The sequence below is a fragment of the Tursiops truncatus genome, chromosome 7, assembly GCF_011762595.2.
Source record: "Tursiops truncatus isolate mTurTru1 chromosome 7, mTurTru1.mat.Y, whole genome shotgun sequence".
In the NCBI taxonomy this organism is placed as follows: Eukaryota; Metazoa; Chordata; class Mammalia; order Artiodactyla; family Delphinidae; genus Tursiops; species Tursiops truncatus.
Window position 1 is genome coordinate 44,329,806 of NC_047040.1, and position 16,153 is coordinate 44,345,958.

Consider the following 16,153-nt stretch of genomic DNA (forward strand, 5'->3'; position numbering starts at 1 on the left):
AATGGAATATTATTTAGCTTTAAAAGGAAGGAAATTCTGAGACATACTACCACACTGGATGAACCTTGACATTAATGCTAAGTGAAATAAGCCAGTCACGAAAGGACAAGTAACCGTGTGAGCCCACTTACATGAGGTACCTAGAGTAGTCAAAGTCATAAGGACAGAAAGAATGGTGGTTGCCAGGGGCTGAGATGAAAGGGAAATGGGAAATTAGTGTTTAATGGATACAGAGTTTCAGCTGGGGAAGATGAAAAAGTTTTGGAGATGGATGGTAGTGACCGCTGCACAACAATGTGAATGTACTTATTGCCACTGAACTGTTTAAAATGGTGATTTTGTTAACATATATTTTAACACAATTTTTAAAAAGCAGTAAATTTGTAAAATAAGCATAATCGTTCTGCAAACGAAATAAAAAGCAAAATATCTTCCAAAGATGATTCCTGATTGATGGTATTACCATTAATGAAAGAATGTTCCACATCAAAAAATATTTGTCAGCAAAGAAACTTTAAGAAGAGAAAGGCAAATGACAGTGTATTTTTAGCACAATCCAACCTATGAAGAACATAAGGCGGGTATGTGACTCAAGTGGAAAGGGGTGCATCAGGCCTGAAATATTAGCTGTTAAAAGCACCAAACTCATTTCTATTGCTTCCATTCCATTGTGCTAAACAATCGTTATAATTTGGATCTGGCTTTCATTGTAATTTGATCAACACAGAGAAGGTAAGGATCAGCAAGCTCAACTATCCTAGACCCTCCATCATTTCTCTTAAGTTAATACATTAGTATTATGGGTTTTACATAGCAGTTTCTTAGCAAATTGAGTGTGTGACTCAGCACTACAGAGTCCAGTCACTTCCAGATCTGATAAACCAATTTCAACCTAAGAAAAGAATCAGATGTTGAAACCCAGTCATCACACCATGGTCCTGCTAGACTGTGGATACCGCCTTCCCCTGCAACTTTTCTCTCAATGCACATTTTCCATAATGCTGTATTGTAATTGCCTATTATTAGACTCAGTTCCTTGAAAATAGAAAATGGATTTTATCTTTGATCCCTAACAACTAATAAACTGCCTAGCACAAAGGAAAGAACCAATAAATATGTGATATGTGAAAATGAAATCCAGTTTAGTAAGACATAAGTAGGGAATGAGTATTGTAGAGATTCTTCTATATAAAGTTTTCCTCTTAAGTTTACAAATGGAAAGCTAAGCAATAGCAGAGACAAAGTGAACATATTTAGATTCAGAGCTCTCAATTCAAGTTGAAGTTACAGTGGTTAAGCCATATTTTCTTGAGAACGCCCATGAATGTGGCATTCAAACCATATGATGTGATCTGCATGAAAGCTCAGACAAGCCCCAGAGAGCATGCCTTTCCCGCAATAACTTCTCCAGTACGATAAAGAACATGAAAGCTTTATACCTTCACTTGCCAAATATGTGGGACCTACCTGGTGTAAGTACCATTTCTTACTACCACCCACATGCACTCAAACAAAGAATAAAATATCTTCCTAATGTGTCCTAAAGTTTGGCTCTTTCACATAATGCAGCATTCAGACTCAGCACCAGCCAAGAGTGCCCAGTTAAGGATTCTACTATTGATACTACCAAACACAACAGGGATAACTCTAGACAGCACAGGAGAGTACTGGAACAAAGTAATTCAAGTTGCAAGAAAAACAATGCCAGACAGGAATGATTTTATGTTCAGAATAGATCACACTGTATAAGAAAATAACTCCTGCCCTATCATATGCAATCAGGATGACTACTTTTTCTTAACCTTTAGGTCTTAAGTTTTCTTTTTTCCTCTTTTGGGTCAACAACACATCCTAGGGAAAATATGAACTATTTAATCTTCTGTCAGTTTGAAAACAGACTCCAGAGCAGATGGCCTGACTTCTAATACTAGCTCTGCACTTACAAGCTGTGTAATCTGCAAATCACCCAAACTCTATGGTCCAGTTGTCTCATCTGCAAAATGAGGACAGTAACTACCTCATGCGATTGTTGTGAGGATTAATTAATCTGCAACAGTGCCTGGCACATAGTAAGTGCCACTTTATTATTAATTATGGTTATTATTGTCACATAAATGAAATTTTTGATAAACCGAAGTTCTACCTTAAAAATTCTTACTAATGTCCTGATAATTATAAATTTACATATCTGGAAATCATGAATTACACATCTGCCACTAGACCATAACTGTGACTTCCCTACCTCATACCAAGAGCTTCACACCATGCAAGGCGCAGATACATGTGCCAGCCCTGTCCAACCTTGCATTTATAAAGTCCTTGTTCAGTAAAATCTTAGCGCCTAGCCGGGAAGAAAAACAGATTGGGATAAATCTATTCAAATGGTAACAAGTTCACATACAAATAAAAACAAAAGACTGAAGGAGGTACAAGGAGGTACATACTATGCTGAAGTACATACTTTACCTCCAGAGTAAGCAAAGTCATACTTTTCTCTCAGTGGTGTCCAAATTGCAGCCTAAGGCAAAATTTTTTTTTCTTTTAACGTAGCATAGTGTTTAGAACTAAATGTTATGTAGTCGAATCTGTGCTCGGTCTCCACTAGATCAGTCACTAGCCGTGTGACCTTATAGTATTCTTACCTACAAATCTGGGAGAATTGCTTGAGTGCACCACCTGGGGAATGAGAGCCTTTGTGCTTATATTTACTCGAAGAGTGACGCCTTCTAGGGGAATACCAGCTGACCCTGGCGACGGGACGCGGGCTCCGTGTTGATGACATCACTTCCGGGGCGACAGGTTCGGGCTTCCTTGCACCTAGGAAAGGGCGGTCGATCGGCTTTGCTGCGGAAAGTAGACGAGTACTAGTTACTGTCGTTCACGAGGAAGGTGGGTGAAACAGCTCAGCCCTCTCTCCACTGATGCTTTCGCGCGCCTGGAAAAGCGGTTCCAGTCAGAGTCCCTCGCCTTAGAGCAGAGACCAGCGCTGGCCAAGTGCCCAGGGTTCGCTTGGGATCCTTCCTGGCCCGAACGAGGAGGGCTTCGCACAAGCCTCCTTGGCTGGATTTAGTGACTATAAGTCTAATTTCTCGTGGCGCGTCTGTTGGGGCTGCATCCTCTGCAGGGGTCCTCTGTGAATACGTCGCTTATCTCTAATCCCTGGATGCCCTCTGCTCCTGTGGAACAATAAAAGTTCCAATATTCGCTCTTTTATTTTTTTCCATTTTGTCCATTAGTGTGATAGGGAAAGAGCCTACTTAAATATCTAGAAGGTTCTAGAACAGGTGATTTGGGAGGCATGAGACTAGATATTTGGCAGTGTGAAAAAACCAGGGTGCTTTAATGATGGACTGCTGTTATTGGGGGCAAAGAGGATTTGGGGAGATCCCTATTATGATAAATCTGTGGCAAAAATGGAGATTTAATTCAAACAATTGTAATTAATGGATAAAATAGGTATTAGGTTACGGTCGTTTTAGTTGAGATGCTCTTTTAAAATGAGCTATATGAGGGCTTCCCTGGTGGCGCACTGGTTGAGACTCCGCCTGCCGATGCAGGGGACACGGGTTCGTGCCCTGGTCCGGGAAGATCCCACATGCCGCGGAGCGGCTAGGCCCGTGAGCCATGGCCGCGCAGGCAAAAAGATGAGCTTTATGAGAACACTTGTTTCTAAACTTAGACGACTAAATCTTACTTTGTGTTTTATGTGAACTATTGTTTTCCGACCAAATGATTAAATTTTTCTTTTGAAAGGTGTTTCTAGGAAATGGAATGCATTGATTTTCATCAGTTCCATTTTGCCCTTACTAATTTTTTTTAAACCACATTTTGTCTTAATTTTAGCTATAAAAAATGAATAGCACTTTTCCAAAGACTATCCATGCAGCTGTTGTACTGTAACATTAGCTGTTTTATAAAGAATAATCAATAGTTTGGTAAGAACAGCATGCAAGTAATAGTAATAATAAAAATTTTATATCTAATTTCCCGTTTTCCCTCTTAAAGAGCATTATATTCATTCATACTGTTATTTATATTAACAGATTTCTACAGACTAAAATTTTTTGCTAACTTTTACAAACCTTTCCTAAATTTTTATAAAACTATATATTGAAAAATAAACCAAGTTTTTGGAATTTTGCTTTACTGAATGGGCTAGTGGCTAATGTCAGTTCCAAATAATAGTTTGTTTCTTTAATTCTTTTCCAGGAATTATCTATACAGTAAATATGCTAATATTGAATAAGACAGCAGGAGTTTTTTCTAAACCATCAAAAAGGAATATGTATGAATTTCTAAGAAGTTTTAATTTTCATCCTGGAAAACTATTTCTTCATAAACTAGTTTTGGGAATTGAAACCAGTTGTGATGATACAGCAGCTGCTGTGGTGGATGAAACCGGAAATGTTTTGGGAGAAGCAATACATTCCCAAACCGAAGTTCATTTAAAGTGAGTAGACATTATCTCGGTAGTTTCCACTTTTTTTTGGAAAAATAAAATGAAATAATTTTTTTTTGTATTTATTACATACAAAAGTTAAATTTTAAGAACTAATTTCTTCTTTCATGCAAAAGTTTCTAATAACTGCCGTAGAAAACCTTAAACCCCTCAACCTGGCTTTTAAGGAGCTCCACAATAAGGTCCCAACCTTAGCTAATCCTGTTGCCAAAAAGAAACTAAACTCCAATATTTATCCATGATTTCCCCTCATGCCTTTTTCTCTTTTGTCCACCTGTTATGTTTCATGGTCTCAACTGAAGTCCTAGGAAAGTATGACCTGACTTCTAGCCTGTGTTAATCACTGCAAAAGAAAATCCTATTCACATTTACACATATAATTCATATTGGTACTTAAATAACAATATACTGTTGTATTAAAGCACAGAATGGTGCCAGGTTTATAAACTCAAATTTTTCCAGAGGGCCACCAGGCAGGTTACATAAATAGGTAGGCTGGGTATAATGTGGAAAATATCTATAGGTCACTACTCAGCTCCAGCCAGTTGTTGCCATGCAAGAATGTAGGCCTTATGTTATTTGATTATCAGAATTTTCAAGAGAAAATGGAAATCCAGAATGTTACGGTAATATCTCCCAGATTTTAAAAATTAGTAGGTAATTCAAATATATTAAAATACCATACAGTTCAGATATGCTGTCAAGCCATTAATTTACAACATCTGAATAGTGAAAAAGTTTGGTGTTTTGAGATCACAAACCTGTGTGTGAATCATGAATTAGTGATTGGTATTGGTTCTGACTTGGGAAGTTCCTGATCCTCTCTGATTCTGTTTTCACATCCATAAAATGGGAAAGATAATGTCTATCTTATAGGATTGTGGGGTGCATAATAGAAATAATACAGAATATTAGAAATAGTATACGTGAAGAGGCAGAGTAGGCCTCTGATGGTTACGTATTATATGAAAGGACTGTGTTAGGTCTTAATAAGGCACAGTGAAATACTAACAAGTCCTTGCCTTTAAGAAGCTTAACCTAATCTTTGAGACATGTTATGTAGACCTACAAGGAAAGTTAGCAGTGCAAGGCAGCATAAAGTGAGTATCAAAGAAGTAGTGCAGACAATAACTTATTACCATGCCTCAGTTTTACAGTTCTTTCATTATTTTGGGGTGTATTGGACATTTGAACATGTAAATGTTAGCTGCACAGAAAGGCCTACCCTAACCACTTAATCTAAATTAGGTACTCCCACCCTGTTTATTCTATATACCATATCCTGCATATTTTCCTCATAATTCTTTTCATAATTTTTATGTTTGTTTACTTATGTACAGTCTTTCCCCCAATAGACTCTCAGCTCCATGGTGACAGGGGCTGCGTCTGTATTAACCACTACACTACGCCTAGTGCCCAGCATAGCACATGACATGTTGCAGGGGTCAGTGGCCTTGAGAGATAGTTAGGCCTTCAATGAAAGAGGATGGAAAGAATATTGTAGGCTGAGAGAGCATCACTGGCAAAGGCAAAGAGGTGAGAAGGTACTGGGCAAACAGTTTAGCTAGCGCGTGAGTCACTTGAGAGGAATATATAGGCAAATAAACTATTTGGTACCATCTCCTCAGCGCATCTCATTATTTATTGAATACCTACAATTGCAAGGCAGCATCTAGGCACTGTGGGTACATATATATGATCCTTTCCTCTGAGCAGCTTACCATATAAAGTGGTTTACATTCTGGTTCAGCCACTGACTAGTTTTTTTTTTTTTTTGCGGTACGCGGGCCTCTCACTGTTGTGGCCTCTTGCGTTGCGGAGCACAGGCTTCGGACGTGCAGGCTCAGCGGCCATGGCTCACGGGCCCAGCCACTCCGCGGCATGTGGGATCTTCCCGGACCGGGGCACGAACTCGTGTCCCCTGCATCAGCAGGCGGACTCTCAACCACTGCGCCACCAGAGAAGCCCAGCCACTGACTAGTTTTGAGACCTTGCACCATTTTCTATGTCTTAGTGTCCTTATCTGTGAAATGGGGATAATAATGACAACCAGCTTATAGTATTGTTGTGAAGGTTAAATGTGAATTCTTTTAAAGCATTTAGTGCAGTCTTGACAAATAGCAAGGGCTCAAAAAAACCTACCTATTACTAGTAACAATAGTACTTCTCTTACTAGTATAAAGTGAAGAAGGCAGATAGGTAAATAGGTCATTGTAAAACAGCATGGCAAGTGCAATAATAGAGGATTGCTTGGAAGAGGAGTTCTTTCTTTCGAGCCAGAGACCTGAAGGACAATCTTGACTTCTCCCTCACCACTCTGTACCCAAATCAATCACCTAGTCATAGTAAATCTACCTCCCAAATATTTCTTGAAACTTTTCCTCCCACTTTCCACTTAGTTCAAGCCCTTATTGTCTCTTGCCTGGACTCTTGGCTCCAGTCTTGAGGCTAAATGGTTTCACTGCCTCTTTATTAGCTTTGTTCTTTAATCATCCACTTTCCATACTGTCTACAAATTATTATTTGATTATTAATTAATGATTTTATTAATCATAATTAATTCTTTGAGAATAAAGCCATGGTCTTATTCATCTCTTCTGTCTCTGATGCTTAGCATAATCCTTAGAAGATAATACATAGAAGAGGCACAGAAAGGAAGGGGAGTAGGCAAGTGGGAGGAGGAAGAAATGAGTAGGAGGGAGAGGATTTGGATTTAAAGTCTCCCAAATTCCAAGAAAGTAAAAGCTTTTGAGTAGGTGAGTGATGAGGTCAGCACTGTGCTTTTTTTCTGGCAACACCATACAGAACAATTCCAAGGATCAGAGAATGTATCTAGGGAAGTACAGTTAGAAGCCTTTGAATAGACTGAGTTAATGAGAGCTTTTCGAACTTGGTGGTGGCAGTGGGACAGTGCTGACCTTATCAATGGTGATAAACTTAATTAAATGTGGAAAGTAAGGGAAAGAAAGGAGATAAAGATAAGCCTGGAAACCCAAGTGATTAGGAGGTTATTGATGCCATTAACTGAATTGAGGAATATAGGAGAAAAAGTCTCTTTGAAGAATTAAGGAAAATGGTATTATATTATGGATGTGTTGAAATAAGATCATTTCTTTTAAATATTGCCCTCATTGACTGACACAGTACATATTTTAACTATTAAATATTCATTGAATGCCGTGTATATAGATCTTACAACATCAATATTTGAAGGGGTTTTTTTTGAGATTAGAGGTATATCTTGCAGACTCTCTATATTTTTGCTCTGCCTCTCTGATCAGTCACATGCTGGCTAATTTTTTGCTAACCACTTTGCCTTCTAATTCTTTATTCTTGACATTTGGAGTGGTCATCCACTGCTTGTCCTATATGGACCAAAAATCAAAATTACCAATCCAATTAAAGACTGGATTCCCAAACTTTATTTCAGGATTTCAAGCTGTCTGCTGTCCTACCATGAGCTCAAGTGCAGTGTGTTTAAAAATAAACTCGTCTTCTTCACAAAACTGTCTTCATGTTTCTCTCTGTTAGTATTTCTTTTCTTCCAGTCAGATAGATTAATTTTCCTAAAATCCAGTTTTATCCTGTCCTTTCCTTATTCAAGACTCGTTCCTTAGAATGCTTCTCAAAATTATTTTGGTGATTTCATTTATCAAGAAACAAATCCATAGGAGTTTGTTGTATACAGTTTTGAAAAGTTAGAGACATTAAATAACATCCTTAATCACTGCATGGTGAGTTCTTATAATGTACTGTACATTATAAGGCACACATAATTTGAAAATACTTGACTTACTAATGTGTTTAGCTATATAATGGTTAATTTGAAAACATGCCTTCAGCCATAATATATACTTTTTCTTTCTCTATTTTTATAATCTTAAAATTATAAAAAGCTGTTTTTTTTATATCTTTCAGAACAGGTGGGATTATTCCTCCAGTAGCTCAACAGCTTCATAGAGAAAATATTCAACGCATAGTGCAAGAAGCTCTCTCTGCCAGTAAAGTCTCTCCAAGTGAACTCTCAGCAATTGCAACTACCATAAAACCAGGACTTGCTTTAAGCCTGGGTGTAGGCTTATCATTTAGCTTACAACTGGTAGACCAGTTAAAAAAGCCCTTCATTCCCATTCATCATATGGAGGCTCATGCACTTACTATTAGGTTGACAAATAAAGTAGAATTTCCTTTTTTAGTTCTTTTGATTTCAGGAGGTCATTGTCTTTTGGCATTAGTTAGAGGAGTTTCAGATTTTCTGCTTCTTGGAAAGTCTTTGGATATAGCGCCAGGTGACATGCTTGACAAGGTAATTAAGAATTAATATCTCTATTCTTTTTTGTTAAGGTGTCTATTTCAGCTAAATAGTAATAGATACACTACTGCTATTCATCTAAATATTTCTGAATAATATATTAGACTAAAAAAACTTATGTGCAGTAGTAAACAAAAAAAGAGTAGTACATAATTTTATAAAAGATCCCTTCTTACCCATTCTGAATAAAATGATATGAGGTTTACATCAGTATATAAAGGCTCAAATAGTTTGTATATACACTTTTTTTAATCAAATAATATATGAAAGAAAGTGCTTTGTGAAGTGTAATGTACCTTTAAAAAGTGAAATAAGAGGATATATAAAGATAACATAAGGACATTAAAGATGCACAAAGTTCTATTATTAAATGTTACAATTGCTGACACCACTGACAAGCAGATTTCTTTTCCTTTGTTTTAGAATCTTAAAGCCTACTGCCTTATAAAAAAAACCTGTTGCCAACAGCTGAAATGATTGGAAGAAATAGGACAGGTTCTTACTTTTGAAGTTCATCATTAAGCAGTCATTGTCATTTTCAAACCTATTTTCCATCCCCAGTAGAAGAGCAAAAGTAGATAGGAAGGCAGTGATTGGCCACTATTGATCAGGTTGTCAGAAACAGCAAGATTGTCTGTCTTGACTGACCACCAGTTCTGGTCCATGTTTGTAAAAGTATTGCATGTCTTATTCACCCAGGGTAAAATTCATTTCCTTTGCACCCGGGTTTCAAAATGTACAGTTTCATGACATTACAAAAATTTTTGTTTGTTTTTGATAGGTAGCAAGAAGACTTTCTTTAATAAAACATCCAGAGTGCTCCACCATGAGTGGTGGGAAGGCTATAGAACATTTGGCCAAACAGGGAAATAAACTGCATTTTGATTTCAAACCTCCCATGCAACATGCTAAAAATTGTGACTTTTCTTTTTCTGGACTTCATCACATTATTGATAAGATGATAATGCAAAAGGAAAAAGAAGAAGGTATATTTCTAATTAGTAAAGTTGGACAAATAAGTAACACTGGATTGTACCTAAAAATACCTGCTCATTCCTGCAGGTATTGAGAAGGGGCAAATCCTGTCTTCAGCTGCAGATATTGCTGCTGCAGTACAGCACACAGTAGCCTGCCACATTGCAAAAAGAACACATCGTGCTATTCTATTTTGCAAGCAGAGAGACTTGTTATGTCAAAGTAATGCAGTACTGGTAAGTTTTGTAATTTTAGAATAGTAGTAATCCTTTACAGTATGTTACTTTTCTTCCCAGAGATTAATTGACCCTAAGCATAGGATGAAAAGATCTTTATGCCATATGCTATCGCAGACAGTATGAAATCACGTAGAATAAAAACTAACAGCCATTGGGATTTCCCTGGTGGTGCAGTGGTTAAGAATCCGCCTGCTAACACAGGGGACATGAGTTCGAGCCCTGGTCTGGGAAGATCCCACATGCCGCGAAGCAACTAAGCCCGTGCACCACGACTACTGAGCCTGTGCTCTAGATCCAGTGAGCCACAACTACTGAGCCCACGCGCGTGGAGCCCGTGCTTCGCAACAAGAGAAGCCACCGCAATGAGAAGACCTCTCGCCGCAACTAAAGAAAGCCCACGTGCAGCAACGAAGACCCAATGCAGCCAAAAATAAATAAATAAATAATTCAAAACAAAACAAAACTTTTAACAACCATTCCCTGTACAGGCCTGGCAGCTTTATAGGACATCCGTACAGCCTGTGCGGCAAAAAAGTTCAAGGCTGCATCTTATTGAATTTAAAAGAGGGTTTACAGTATGAAACAAAATGCAGTATAACTGCTGTCATTATTGAAGGAAAAATAGGCTGTTTCCTTCAGATTTATGTTCCTTTGATGAAATCCCTTTAAATGTGCTTAAAAGCCTTGATAAATTGCCTGTGTATCTTAAACTTCATTCTTTGGAAAATTGTAAAGCGAGAAAAATATTTAAATGGTAGGTTCACAAAATGGAATATTACACAAATATCAAAGGTAATAGTTTAAGAATTATGTAGTAAAATGAAAAAAAATACAAGTGAAAACTGCAGGGTCTAAAATACTGTACTATGATTGTAATGAGAAAAGGGTTAGAAGAAAATACAAAAATGAAAGTGATCATATGGTAATATTGAAATTGTTGGTGACTTTTGTTTCCTTTGCAAATGTTTATTATATAGATATATCACTTGCTCATTACCCACCTACCAAAATGTGATATTGTCTTATTGTATAATGCTGGTAATTTCCCCGGGTTTAGCTCACAGCTTAGCTCATATTCATGTGTGATATTGTTAATTTTGGTTTTCTCAACTTTTTCAGGTTGTATCTGGAGGCGTTGCAAGTAACTTACATATCCGAAAAGCTCTGGAAATCGTGACAGATGCAACACAATGCACTTTGTTGTGTCCTCCTCCCAGACTGTGCACTGACAATGGCGTTATGATTGCGTGGTAAGCCATGGATGTTTGTGCTTCACTCATAATTATGTAAATATTAATTGCCATTTCATCATGCTAAATTTTCTTCCTTTAAATCTTGGGCTAGTTATTTTATTTTTATTGATTCTTATTTAGGAATGGTGTTGAAAGATTGCGTGCTGGCTTGGGCATTTTACACAGCACAGAAGGCATCCGCTATGAGCCAAAGTACGTGGTACCATTCATAATCTTTATGCAAGTTGCATTGTAAAAGTCAAAGCCTGGATTTTGCTTTTATATTTGAGGTTTTCATTGACACTCTGGTGGTACTTGAAGAAAGAGTACATTAATTTTTTTCATTTAACCTAAGCGTTAGATACCTTATAAGAAATATTTTTGTTATAGCTTAAATTATATAAATGTTGACAAAGCATAGGTTAGAAACAGGCAGTGGGTAAGGATGATGAATTCCCTCATTGGGGACCAGAATGGAAACCATGTCCATGACCTGGACTTTTGCAGTGTTAGGACCATCTCAGCATCAGCTGCCGTGCTGGAAACTTAAGGAAAATGTGCAAGAAGCATTCAGCTGGGAGACTGGGTTGTGAGTATACTTCTCCACAGGCAGCTGAGAAATGGCCAAAAGATAGCTGTTTTCTGCAAGCCTTATTTCCTCTCCCAAATCAAAGTTCCTAGGAGTAGCACAGTTTTTCAATTTGTTATCAAGTTCTGGTCTTAAGCTAATTCTGGAATAGTAAAAACAGTAAAGCATGATTATGTTTCATAATCTAACAATTCTATTTTCAACAGTGTTTCATCTGCTGTTTTAAACTTTTCAGCATTTTAGTACATAACTATACCTACGTGAACCATAGACTATTAAGGCTGATCATAAATGAACAGTTTAGTTAGTAGTGACTAAACTACTAGTAGAAAGAATCCCTTAAGTTGATGGCCTAGCCTCAGGTAGAATCTACCATCTGATCCAACACTGCCTTCTTGTGGGCAGTGTTGAGGCTGGAGATGATGGCTTTTTTTAGGTTGGGGTCCATTTGAAGCTTTGTATAGGGCAACATTGTACAAAAGCAGAAATCTGAGGCCAAAAGTATTTACTGAGGAAGAACAGAGAAAGAGGGTAGGATCTAAGACCTCTCCTGCCACCAGTGACAAAGGAAGGTAGAAAAGGAGCAAGCTAGCTTTTGAAACCTGGAGAATTTCTGAAGTTAGAATAAATGCAGGTCTGACTTTGTATGGTAAACTGTTTTTACCCTGTTAGCTTTGTAGAGCATTATAAGGCAACTTTTTGTTATTTTTTTCTGTTTCAAGTTTTTATTTATTTACAGTATTTGAGAGAGAACTCTTTCAAAAACATCTCAACCCCAAACTCATTGAATTGTATGCATTAAATATGTATAGCTTTTAACATGTCAATTATACCTCAAAGTGGTTTTAAAAAATTGTCCAATTTAGATTTCTAGCCTTCCTTCACCCATTATTCTGGTTTGAGGTCCTATTGTACTTTTATGGATTCAAGAACCACCATCACATATAGTCAGTTATTCACTAGATACGTATATTGTTTGTCAGAATTCTAAGCAGATAGTTTGCAGAGCTAGTAACAGATCAGTAAACAAATAATGTAAAATAATTTGAAATAATGTGATTTGTCTGATTTTGATGCAGATGTCCTCTTGGAGCAGATATATCAAAAGAAGTTGGAGAAGCTGCCATAAAAGTACCACGATTAAAAATGAAGATTTGATTTTTGCTTTTCAAAAATATCCCTAAAGGTAGTAGTAAAGTTTTGATTTTTTTGTATATCAAATATATAATACTAATTGTTCATCAAGACTTTCTTTGTTATCCTTTTTATGTTTGATGGTTAACCTGCTCTTCTGAGAGACTATAATAATATGTTATAGTCTTATAAGGGAGTATAGGTTTTTTTTTATCAAAAACCAAATAAAACATCTTGTGGGAAAAAGAATATACTGATATTGGCAAGTAGAAAGAAAAACCTTGGAAAAAATATAGCAATTCTGCTAAATCCTGGCCCCATATTATACAGGCATAGATCTTTACCCCCCTTTTTCATATCAGGATATATTAGCCTGACTTTTCTAATGAGAGAGCAATTTTAGAAAGGTAGCCAGGTCAAAGTCATGTCAACTCAAGAATTCTAAGTCAAAACAAAAGAATATATGTTAGTAATTATAAAAATATATATATTATTCGGTATCTTCTCTGGAGCAAATGGGATTTCTATACATTTCTTAAAATGGGATTTTAAGAAATATGACATTTTAAGAAATATGACACCAGGGAAGCATGGGCTTCCCTGGTGGCGCAGTGGTTGAGAGTCCGCCTGCCGATGCAGGGGACACGGGTTCGTGCCCTGGTCCGGGAAGATCCCACATGCTGCGGAGCAGCTGGGCCCGTGAGCCATGGCCGCTGAGCCTGCGTGTCTGGAGCCTGTGCTCCGCAATGGGAGGGGCCACAACAGTGAGAGGCCCGCGTACCTCAAAAAAAAAGAAAAGAAATATGACATGCAAGTAATCCCTCGAGTGTATATTGTACTTTTTAGTTGGCCACATATATTCACATTCATTATTTTAGAAAGTATATTTAATCAGTGAAAATATATGAGGTGAAAAGGGCTGTTTTATTTTTGGGTAATGTCCTTTGACTCTGACTTTTACTGCAGATATCATAACAGTTTATGACTTTTTTTCTGCCCAGATTAAAATAACTGAATGTACTGTCCTTTGAATATAAGGATGATACTACTAACTATTTAATGTCCTTTGAGAGATTTTGCTATGTTACATCATCCATACTGGATCAAATTGTTAATTTTCTAATCAGTGACTTGCTTTATTGAGAAACTAGAGGTTAAGGATAAAAATCTAGAATGAAAAGATTTCTTATTTTAATCCTTCCTTATGGTGACCTTCCCTTTTGGGAAATTCCATAAGTAATTCCTTTTTCTAGAATTGTGATCGTAGGATATTGCTTTATGATCCTCCATTTTATCCTGGAAGTATAATTTATATGAGAGAACATATAGAAACAGCAACATTTATAAAGCTTACATTCTTTGATGTTGAGGTATAGGTATGATGTAATTGGTTTGTAACTATAATTTAGAAGAAACTATTAGTTTGTGAATTCACCTTTTACATTTGGATTTGTATTCTGTATCATGTGAATCTAAATTCACAGAAAGTGTATTTCCTTTGACTGTTACAATAAGAGTGCATATAAACTAATGAAGAAAATTGACCAAAATTTTTTCCCACCATCACAAATTTTATAAAATAGGAATATCGGGCTTCCCTGGTGGCGCAGTGGTTGAGAGTCTGCCTGCCAATGCAGGGGACACGGGTTCGAGCCCTGGTCTGGGAGGATCCCACATGCCGCGGAGCAACTGGGCCCATGAGCCACAACTACTGAGCCTGTGCATCTGGAGCCTGTGCTCCACAACAGGAGAGGCCGCGACAGTGAGAGGCCCGTGCACCGCGATGAAGAGTGGCCCCTGCTCGCCGCAAGCAGAGAAAGCCCTCGCACAGAAACGAAGACCCAATGCAGCCAAATAAATAAATAAAATAGGAATATCTATAATCTAAGTTCTTAAAATTTCAAAGTATCAAAACTATTCCAGATGCTACAAACACACATGTCAAAATTAAGTTCATGATATAAATCAGGTAAACTACAGATAAAAAAAACAAGCAAATTCTGGAAGCATTCCATATATTTAGGTCTTTCAGTATTTAGCCAGAAGGAAGGAAGAGAAAGGGAGAAACATTGAACTCTATGTTGGTAAGCATGTGTGCCAGTTAGCTTATAGTACAGGTAAGAGGCAGGCAATTTGCTGAAACTCTCTATATATTGAGGCCTTTCTCATCTTATGTATAATTTTTAAAAATAAAAAGCAAGTGCAGGGTAATAAACATAATCTGTACTTTGGGGCTGTACTTAAGGAGAAATACTGTAAAGTTTTAAGCGTGGTAGGTTGGCCCGGCTAGGCCTAGATACTCAGGAAATGTCTGTTATTGAATGCAAAAAAACCCTGATCATCAACTTTGAAACCACCTGAAGCCAGTTTTAAAGCTCAAAGTTTGCTGTCTAAAGGCTTTTATCTTTTGAATGTCTAGAGAGGCTTAATGTTTCCAATGATATGAATTAACAGTGCTGAATAAATGACACAGGTTTGTATCATTTGAATTATTTATCCCTTTCTAGTATAAAATATGCCATTCTTCTCAGAATTCCACCAGGAAGTTGTGACTCAGAGCTATTAAGATAATTTTGAATCAGATTTGAAGATTAAAGAGGTCTCTTATTGTACAGTGGTTAAGAGCACAGGCTTTGGACTGTGGCACACAGAAAGCCCTGAGTACCTGTAGCTGCAGTCACCACCATCATTACTGTTACGTTAAGGCATGTTGGAGAAAATAACTGCTAATTAATGTATGTGTTCACTGCAGCCCAGGTAGACTATAGAGACAATTGAGCAAAGTGGACAGAGAAAAACAGTGGCTCTTCAAAGGACCCACTGAAACCTAGTTAGCTTTTATATCAAATCCATTTGCTGCTGTATGTGAGAAGCAGACATACATCAAAACTTGCACCTACTGGAAACAATACTGGTTGGGCAAAGACATCACATGATTCTAAGCCACAAAGAATGTCATCTATTCCAGCTGCAAACCAAAGATACTCTGTACATATGGAGAATGGTCAACAGTGGTGGCCACACTTTTTAGCCATACTTTTGTGCTTGATGGGAAATGATTTCAGATTTTTCTTTAGTAAAATGTTTTTAAAAGCATACATTTCAGATTTTAGAAGACTCGTGTACCTGTAGTATTTATCATTAAATATCTTAAGGTAGTACAGTGAGTGTTAACATGTAGGCTACTTTGAATCAGGTCTTTTTAGCCCAGCA

General features: G+C 37.3%; 1 protein-coding gene across 3 annotated transcripts; it reads left to right on the forward strand.

Moving 5' to 3' along the window:
* The first annotated feature begins 2,752 nt into the window (after positions 1 to 2,752).
* On the forward strand, positions 2,753 to 15,420 carry OSGEPL1 (O-sialoglycoprotein endopeptidase like 1). 3 transcript variants are annotated; one of them, XM_004316317.4, is made up of 9 exons: positions 2,756 to 2,889; positions 4,210 to 4,450; positions 8,378 to 8,765; positions 9,553 to 9,757; positions 9,834 to 9,982; positions 11,105 to 11,235; positions 11,359 to 11,430; positions 12,886 to 12,992; positions 14,524 to 15,420. In XM_004316317.4, exons 2-8 carry the CDS (start codon positions 4,230 to 4,232, stop codon positions 12,962 to 12,964), a joined length of 1,245 nt encoding a protein of 414 aa, XP_004316365.1. In that variant the 5' UTR covers positions 2,756 to 2,889; positions 4,210 to 4,229; the 3' UTR covers positions 12,965 to 12,992; positions 14,524 to 15,420. The 3 variants fall into 3 exon arrangements, with proteins under 3 accessions (XP_019787091.1, XP_004316365.1, XP_073663599.1); XM_073807498.1 differs by having other exon boundaries at positions 9,730 to 9,757; XM_019931532.3 differs by lacking the exons at positions 11,359 to 11,430; positions 14,524 to 15,420 and having other exon boundaries at positions 2,753 to 2,889; positions 12,886 to 12,997.
* Positions 15,421 to 16,153: the final 733 nt, after the last annotated feature.

Coding starts and splice junctions, on each gene's coding strand:
- OSGEPL1 (XM_004316317.4), top strand. CDS start 4,230: ATGCTAATATTGAATAAGACAGCAGGAGTTTTTTCTAAACCATCAAAA. Junction 9,758..9,833: donor GCAAAAGGAAAAAGAAGAAG/GTATATTTCTAA, acceptor TCATTCCTGCAG/GTATTGAGAAGGGGCAAATC. Junction 9,983..11,104: donor GTCAAAGTAATGCAGTACTG/GTAAGTTTTGTA, acceptor CAACTTTTTCAG/GTTGTATCTGGAGGCGTTGC.